This window comes from Carica papaya, chromosome 4 (assembly GCF_054855325.1).
Source record: "Carica papaya isolate Zhongbai chromosome 4, ASM5485532v1, whole genome shotgun sequence".
Taxonomy (NCBI): Eukaryota; Viridiplantae; Streptophyta; class Magnoliopsida; order Brassicales; family Caricaceae; genus Carica; species Carica papaya.
In genome coordinates, this window is record NC_142312.1 from 6,660,709 (window position 1) to 6,669,744 (window position 9,036).

The window sequence follows — 9,036 nt, forward strand, 5'->3', positions numbered from 1 at the left end:
GAGAAATTTTAAATTTTAAATTGTATATTTTTAATTTATTTAATATTATCATTTATTTATATAAAATAGCGTGTATTCAAATTAAATGTTGTCATCGTTAATAAATATAATGATAATATTTTCATTAAAAAATATTTAATAATTATTAAAATAAATTCTTACAATTAATTATTTTTTAATTTACTTGATTCTTATTTATTTAAAGAATATATGTTATATATATGATAATATTCAATTGTCGTATGAAAATGATTGGAAAAAAAATTTTAAGGAAAAAATTCCCAGGACATCTCCTATGAAAATTCCCGGGCTTTGAAACGGCGAACGTTCCCAGTGCCGTCTATTCACTCTCATAATTCATGAATCGCCTGCACTTGATTCCAAAATCCCTAATCTACCCTCTGTCATTTCGCTTTTCGGGTCGTTTCGTCTTGACTCTCAGTCCCTTCCAGCCCACTCGAGCTATGTCCGGCGGCTCGGTTCAGCGACTTTTCCAGCTGAAGCACAACCCGCTCACTGGTAACTCGGAATGGATTGTCATCGAGGAAAATGAAGAGTTTCCTGATAATTTCTCCGACGGTCTTCTCGCTAGTACGTCTTATCTTGACATGCTTAATGATTCTCGCCGTAACAGAGCTTTCCGTTTGGCCATCGAGAAGACTGTAACTAAACCTTGCCACGTCCTTGATATCGGGTATTCTATTTTCATCTTAATTTATAATTATATAACTTTAAATTCTTGTTATAAGCTTTTTGTTATGGGTATTCTTCGGTATATGATAATAACAAATTATGTTTCATGTATTTTCTATTAAACTGAAAATCATTATTGGGGAGGGGTAGGCTCACTGAGTCTTAATCAAGAAAGGACAGTAAATGAATGGGAAAAGTACTACAAACTCTTTTGTTTCTTATGGGGGATGTTCCGAGCTCCTTTTTGCAATTGTTGACAATTACAAAAAGCCACTTGGACATTCAAGATGCTCTCTCTCTCTCTTTCCCTCTCGTAGATGTGTGTGTGTGTGTGTAATACACTTGTATGGTTGTGTATATGTACATGCTGTTTCTCTTTTTTGGGTATGATAATTGAGCTCTTTTCCCTTCCTCTCTCGTTAAATATATGGGCGTTTCTTTTTCCACATTCCGCTATTTACCATTGTAAAATCATCATACAGTGCTGGAACTGGACTATTGTCAATGATGGCTGCAAGGGCAATGGGCTTGAGCAATGCCACAGCATGTCCTAATAACAAGGGAGTGGTAACAGCCTGCGAATCTTATCTTCCAATGGTAAAGTTGATGCGGAAAGTTCTGCATCTCAATGGTATGGGAAAACATGTCAATGTCATCAACAAACGTTCTGATGAACTAAAAGTTGGTGTTGACATTGCTTCACGAGCAGATGTTCTTGTGAGTCTCATAATTTCTTTTGGTGACCTTTCATGAATGTTACCTTCAAACCTTAGATATCTTTTTAGCATTAGAAAACAATTTTTTTCAGGTTGAGAAAAATGTTTTTAGTGCTCGTAGTTATATGATGTAATCTATGTTGGCTTGTATTTGAAACCTTGGGATTATTCAAAATTGAGAAAAGCTTGAATTTGAAGAAGGGGAGCACTTCAGGTGACTACTGGCTCCCATAAGGGTTAGTCTTACATGTCAAGTGGCAAATGTATATTTTAAAACAGTGATAACTACCACAGATGATTCTAATACTTTTTACTAATGCTTTTTACTAAACTATGTGAAATATTTCCATTATAGGCATATCTACTGATAATGGTGTCCTCTCCCCCTCTTTTGCCTCTGCTAATTAAGCTTTTCAAATTATGCTCAGGTCAGCGAGATATTAGATTCAGAGTTATTAGGTGAAGGGCTAATACCTACTCTACAACATGCTCATGACATGTTATTGGTGGAAAATCCACAAACAGTGCCATATCGAGCTGTTACCTATGGCCAGGTGTTTGGCTCAACCTTGTACTATTCTCATTTCTGGAATTTTTCAGAGTTTAATTGTTCCTGTGTTTCTTCATTTGCGATAAGAAATGTTTCCATTGTCAAATTTTTCCATTCAGCTTAGACGTATGCATATTATTCAAATTTCCCAAGAATGTCTTTGGTAATTGAGCTTTGTAGTTTGTCTCCTCGGATTGTGACAAAAAGTGCAAATAGTTATAAAAAATGCTACAACGTTATTGGTTTAAAATGAAGCATAGGTTTGTTCTCTTCTGTTTCATCTTATCTAGTAGGTCTGTTCTTAGTGCATTTCATCGAACAATGTCTCAAGAGTAGATTTACCAGCACTTGGTTACATTTTATGTAAATGTAATTGACTACTTATTGTATTCTTTTTATACTTCTAGACTATAAACAATTGCTTTTTTTTTTGGTATCGGCCTTTTTCTGTTTCCCTTCTTAAGTGAGTTGAGAGCATATTCTTGGCCAGGTGTTTGGCTCGACCTTGTACTATTCTCCTTTCTGGAAGTTTTTAAGGATTTTAATTGTTCTTGTGCTTTGTCATTTGTGATAAGAAATGTTTCCATTGGCAAATTTGTCTATTCAGCTTAGACTTATGTATATAATTCAAATCTCCCGAGAATGTGTTTGGTAATTGAGCTTTATAGTTTGTCTTCTCACATTGTGAGAAAAAGTGCAAATAGTTATAAAAAATGCTACAACATTATTGGTTTAAAATGAAGTATAGGTTTTGGTGTTTTTTATTTTGTCTTATCATAGGTCTATCCTTACTGCATTTTCATATAACAATGTCCCAAGAGGAGATTTACCAGCACTTGGTTATATTTTATGTAAATGTAATTGACTTTTTTATAACAATGCCTCAATAGTAGATTTACCAGCACTTGGTTAATTTTATGTAAATGTAATTGACTCTTTTATACTTCTAGGACTGACATAAGTGCTTTTTTTTCCCTTCGATTTTTTCTGTTTCCCCTCTTAAGCTAGTTGAGAGCACATTCTTGAGCAAGCTGAATGATCTGCATAATAATGAAGAAAAAGCACTGGATGGCATTCATCTTGTTCCTACTGGCTTCAATACTATTCCAAGTGTTAAATCACAACAGTATACCATGCATTGTGATGCAATTAGGGAAGAGATCAAACTGGTAATGGCTTCAATATTTATTCCTTATACCTCTTGGAAAGTACAAATAGTATAAGTTCTACTCAATTTAGGACTCATTCAGCTTTCAGAACCCTTCGAGATATTTGAATTTGACTTTTGGAAACGGCCAGACAGTTACGGAGAAACTGGGCTACACATAAAGGCAATTAACAAGGGTACAGTTCATGCTATTGTTTCATGGTAATCATTTTACGTTCTCTGTGTCATGATTTATTTCTAGCAATAATTCTAACAAGTTCTATGTATCTGTATGTTGTTCAGGTGGGTAATTCAACTCGATCATGAAGGAACAATTTTTTATTCCACTGCCCCAAGTTGGATAAGGTCAGAAGGTAACACAAGTGAATCACAAATCATCATTCCTTTGTCACTGCAGTGTTGTCTTCATTTCGTATAACAAATGAAGTTGCTTCATTCTTCTTTAGGTGCTGGGGACTGGTGTGACCACTGGAAACAGTGTGTTTGGTTTTTACCAGGGGAAGGGTTGTCTGTAACTGAGCATGAAGAGGTTCTTTTGCATGCTGTTCATACTGATACTAGTATGTCATATGAACTCAAAGCCCAAGTTGAGAGACCTGGGGTGATGCAATACAACGTAAATGATTGGAATCTACAGCTCATGTTACCACCAGAAAGAATTGCAATTTATGGAGACAGTAAATGGAGGCTTTGCATGTTGACTGCTATAAGAAATGCTGTAATCTCTCTCTCTCTCTCAAGCTAAACTGCCAAATTTGCTAAACATGTGCTTTGTTTTTATGTCTTTGTTATTTGGATTTTGATGTCTTTGTTATTTGGATTTCTATGTATGGTTGACTTTAGTTTCCACTGTCAACTTCTACTTGCATAAGTGATACCCAGCATGCTAACTGATTACTATTTATGTTAGTCACTATCTGCAACAGATAATATTATTTGGTTTTCTGCATTTAAGTTGAGATAATAGAACAAATCTTATTATGAAGATGTCCTTTTCTAGATAGCAAAAAAGAGAAAAAGAAAAAAGAGGTTCTCATATATCTCCATTATTATCCATCATAGGATTGGAGGGCTGATCAGCTCACGATTCTTTCCATTCTTTCTTTCTTTTTCGTAATTCTCTTTATGTTGGAGCATTTTTCTAGGAAAGGGTTCCAGGAGGATAAATTATCCTCTATCATTGTAATTTCTCATTCTTAGTCTTAGTAATATTTCTCTTTCTACCAAGAAAAATTTTGGGTTATTGGAAAGAGAGGAACAGAAGAGCTTTCAGAATGTTTCTTTTAATAACATCAGAGATGTTTGGTTCTAGACCCTTCTGTTATTTGTTCAAAGGGCACCCTGTTAATAGTGATTGGAACTTGGGTGATTTGCTTGATATTTCAATGGGACTGTACTATTTTGTAAATGAGTGACACATCCTTGGTGCCTGTTTGTATAATCTTTTCTTTTCTTAAAAAAAAGTCTTGTGCATGTGATGTTGAAATTTTTATTTCTCCTTATTATATTTGTTACTTATATTATTAATTCTTTTAGGTGTATATGCTGTTGTTTATTTATTTATCTTTTTTTTATGTTTAAGATCCTCTTATATCTTTTGCCTCTCCCCTCCCTTTTTTTGTATGTGTTGGCTTCAAGTTTTAATAGAGTTGTACTCTTTGCAGTTGCAGTCAAGATCTCATCCATTATGTCTTGTCGTGGATGACAGTGTTTTCCTGACCTTAGTTGCTGCACATCTTTCAAAATCATCACATGTATTATCATTGTTTCCGGGGCTGCAAGAGAAGGGTGCCAGATATTTGGAAGCTGTAGCTTATGCTAACAATTTCTCAATGGATCGCTTAGAAGTTTCTCGAAAGGGGAAAGCATATTTGACAGGGAACAGTACTTATCAAAGGAAGGTAATCTCTCTGTATTCAATTAGTATACTCATAGCCACTTCTATATATATCTACCCACATATTATGAACTTGCAAGGATCATGAATAAAATCTTCTCAATTTGTTATGGTGGCTTATATCTGCAGGTTGACCTGCTGCTTGGTGAACCTTACTATTTTGGAAAGGAGGGTGCGTTGCCATGGCAAAATCTACGATTCTGGTAGTATATATTAATTAGAGCCTTGTAATTTAGTTACTGTATTAGAGCTGTATTTTTCCTGTCTTTCTTTTCCTAAAATGAAGCCTTTGTTTCTAGCTATTGATCCTTGTTCTGGCACCAATTTGAACCGGTTGAACATGCTAGTTTGCCTGGTCTTCTGTCCTGTGCAATAAGGTGCATACATCCTTTAGTCTATTTAATGTTAGAATACCAGTCCTTGGAGATATATAGATCATGATATGGTGTATTAATATGTTCTCATATTTAGATTTTACTTTACTTCTGGTCTTATTTGGTTCCATTCTCATTTAAGTCTTACTTTGTTTTAACTTTAATTTTGATAGGTAACCTTATAATCATTTTTATCTTTGGAATACCTTCACTTGGACTGAATTTTTTGGGTGGATTTCCAATTCATTCTTCTTTAAGTAGGAATTGGAGATCTACCCTAAAACTTCAAGATGGTAGTCAAGCTGGTTCAAACATTAAAGCTATGGTATAGTTTTACTAATCAAGATTGTAATAATATTTTCTTGAGATATTCCAATAATAAGGTTGGAGTTGAATGAAATACACTGCTAGTGTAGTTAAAGGAATTTGACAAAGAGTGGACATTCTTCCTATAATGTTATTAGAGTGTTCCAAAGAGAATGAGACTATTTAAACTCATTTGATAACAAAAATGTTTTCATCAGTTATTTATAGTTACCAAGTTCAGATCTCCACTTCTTCCATTTTGGTTCCAACTTTGTCCCTGGCACAAGAAAGCATTTCCATCTTCAAAGCTTCTGTAGTCTTATCTATTATTGGGAGAAGAAAAAGTTTGAGTTATCTCTATGTTTGCTTCATACTCAAGTGATTTCTTTAATCTAATTTACTCCTTCCCACTTGTTTTTATTTGAATTTAGGAAAGAAAGGACTATGCTTGATTCTATCCTTGCAAAAGATGCAGTGATAGTGCCTTATAAAGGAATACTTAAGGCGTGTGCCATGTATCTTCCGGTAAATTGCTATACTTTTCAACACCCTCTAACCGAGAGTGTTGTATTTGAGATTTGTTTGACTCTGGTTGGCATTTTCGACAGAATCTTTGGATTAGTCGTCACAGTTTGAGGAAGATTGAAGGTTTTGACCATTCAATTGTCAATATGACCTTAGGCTCGTGCGGTGATTTACCAACTCCTAAAGAGGGTCCTTGTCTGCCCTTTTTCGTCTGGCAGTGTGGAGAGATTAAGGTAACTGATGTGCTTAAATTTATGGTTTCAAAGAGACAAAGGAATCTGGAAGTAGGAAAAAGTAAAATAGTTCCAATTTCATCTAGAATATCAGTTGATCGGTACTTTTATTATCAAGATATTTTTTTTCAGGCACTGAGTGAAATGTTTACAATCATGGAGTTTGATTTCTCAAAGCCAGCAAGTCCTTGTTCTGGAAAAGCGCAGGTATTGCAAGCTGTTCCTTCCCAGCATTCAGCTACACCATATGGTGTACTTTTGATAACTCTAGTTTGCATATTAATTGTTGGCTTGCACGACATGCATGTTCAATTTATGTGATAGTTCCCGCCCTTAACCTGCAGTTATTAATCTAGTATCGAAACACAAGAACTGGCAGTTGCATGTTCGATCATATTCTAAGTGCCAAACATGAATAATTTGTTTTGATGATAAGATGCTGTTGACTCAAGTGAAAGGTTGATCCCATGAATTATTATTTGATGTTTAATTCGTGGATGCATGGGACCATAGAAATAGGTGGTTTTTACTTGAAAGTTGAGATTATTTTTATGTGTGTGAATGTGAGTAATTGAACCAGATTCGATAACAAGAGGAGTGATTGCTCCAGGTTGAATTCATTGAAGATGGGATATGTCATGGATTTGTATTATGGATCGATTGGGTGATGGATACAGAGAATTCCATTGTGATATCAACAGGTCCAGGTATAATCTAAATGCCAGGAAAGTGATACACTGGAACCTATATTTTTTAATTATATAGCAATACATTGACTATTTTCTTCTTTCCAATTTGTTTATGATTTGTTTGAAACATACTGTCTCAGATGAGAGATACTGGAAGCAAGGAGTCAAGCTTCTTTCAAAGCCTGTTGCAGTTCAAGTGAATGAATCAGGAGGTGCAGGTGGATGTGGATCTGCAGTAGTGGAAGCATCTTTTGACCCATCATCAAATGGCGACCTAATTATCAAGCACATTTTCTCATAATGATTGTTGTCTTTTTGGCTCACTGGCATATATACACGTATTGAGGAACACATCTATGTCTCTAGAAGGTGAAAATTTGTAACCTGGGAAGTACGAATATTCTGAGTTGACGCTATGCAACTGATGGAGGAATTTTTGCGCCGCTTATGGTTGCAACATTATGGTTGATAGATGTAAACTCCGGTATATCATCATCGTATATCGATTCCCCCAACAAGTTCATAATTTGATGCCCTAAATCAGGAAGAGTTATTGTTACAATAAGGAGGATGGTTGCTGGATAGATGAAGTGTATTTATTTGTATGTTTGGTACAAGTAAATTCCATAAAGCTTATGAAGTTATTTATAAACATAGTATTTGCACTTAAAGATCCTTGTGTTAGTAAACAGGAACTTAAATTGTTTTTGCTGGTTTTCCGGGAGAGAAAGGCTCTGAAGTTATATACACTTAAGATCCTTGTCTTCCCTTGGATTTTTTTTGTTTTTTTAATTGGGAAATTAAAATTATATTTAGTTTCTGGACAAATATTTTTATAAAAATACGCTGGTACTTGTTTCAAATACATTTTATTCTCATTTAATTATTTATTACTTATATTCATTATATAAAATTTTGTTTTAATTTTATACTGTGCATAATTGAATAATTTCTATTAATATTTAAATTTTCTAATGATGGATTTCAATTTTCACTTGTTAAGAGAATCACAAAAATAATTAACTTGGAGTTATGGAATTAATTTGGAAGTAAAATATTATTTTCATACAAATTCTTACCTCATTTGTATCATATTCCTCTTTTATTTCATGGAATTAACATTTTATTAATTCATTTGAATCAAACTTAAATTCATGTGTTAATGAAGTAATAAAATGTAAATAAAAAATTTGAAAACAATAATTTTATTTATTTCAAATCTTATGTCATTTTTGTTTCTATTTATTAAATACTATTTTATTTTTAGTTTACATGTTTCTATATATAAAATTTGCATAAATCTAAAAGTGAAAGTTCCAAAGAATTTTTGTATGCTAAAAATAAATATTTTTGTTCACTTAAAAGATTAAAAGTGAGAATTCTAATAGTTACTAAAATGATAAATTAAACTTTTCAAATAATAATTTGTAAGTGTTAATTTCTAATAATTTGTAAGAGTGTCTGGGCAACCTCTTTCCAAGAGATTGGGAGACAAGAAAACTTATTAAACAGATATCAAAAGATTGTTTTAAAAGAAAACACAGATAAAAATGTTTTATTATGCAAATTAAAATAAGTGTTTACAATAAAATCTCTGTCAATTGATTTATGTTTTAAGACAAGATGTTTCTTTTGAAGATAAAATGGAACAGGACTCAGAATTCTCAATTATCAATATCTATTTAAAACATTATACTATCAGAATCAGATATTATTAACCTCTAAAAAATACAGTTGAATGTGTAAATTTAATTAAAATATGAAAACTTTGATTTATTACATACTAAAATCAACATAAAAGAACTATACATAATTATTGTCCAAAAAAAGGTAATTTGAAACTGGCAATTTTTACTAGGACTGTGATGTCGATAATGAGGTATTA

General features: G+C 33.2%; 1 protein-coding gene across 4 annotated transcripts; it reads left to right on the forward strand.

The window, feature by feature from the left end:
• The first annotated feature begins 229 nt into the window (after positions 1–229).
• Positions 230–7,822, forward strand: PRMT7 (protein arginine methyltransferase 7). 4 transcript variants are annotated; one of them, XM_022046190.2, is made up of 14 exons: positions 231–694; positions 1,176–1,410; positions 1,838–1,963; positions 2,964–3,128; positions 3,210–3,328; positions 3,410–3,480; positions 3,574–3,845; positions 4,792–5,028; positions 5,154–5,227; positions 6,136–6,229; positions 6,313–6,462; positions 6,595–6,669; positions 7,073–7,169; positions 7,292–7,822. In XM_022046190.2, exons 1-14 carry the CDS (start codon positions 360–362, stop codon positions 7,450–7,452), a joined length of 2,211 nt encoding a protein of 736 aa, XP_021901882.1. In that variant the 5' UTR covers positions 231–359; the 3' UTR covers positions 7,453–7,822. The 4 variants fall into 4 exon arrangements, 2 of the variants coding, with proteins under 2 accessions (XP_088073747.1, XP_021901882.1); XR_002540216.2 differs by lacking the exon at positions 7,292–7,822 and having other exon boundaries at positions 230–694; positions 6,581–6,669; positions 7,073–7,147; XR_002540217.2 differs by lacking the exon at positions 7,292–7,822 and having other exon boundaries at positions 230–694; positions 6,581–6,669; positions 7,043–7,099.
• The last annotated feature ends 1,214 nt before the right edge of the window (positions 7,823–9,036 follow it).

Coding starts and splice junctions, on each gene's coding strand:
- PRMT7 (XM_022046190.2), top strand. CDS start 360: ATGAATCGCCTGCACTTGATTCCAAAATCCCTAATCTACCCTCTGTCA. Junction 1,964..2,963: donor GAGCTGTTACCTATGGCCAG/GTGTTTGGCTCA, acceptor TCCCCTCTTAAG/CTAGTTGAGAGCACATTCTT. Junction 6,230..6,312: donor CGTGTGCCATGTATCTTCCG/GTAAATTGCTAT, acceptor CATTTTCGACAG/AATCTTTGGATTAGTCGTCA.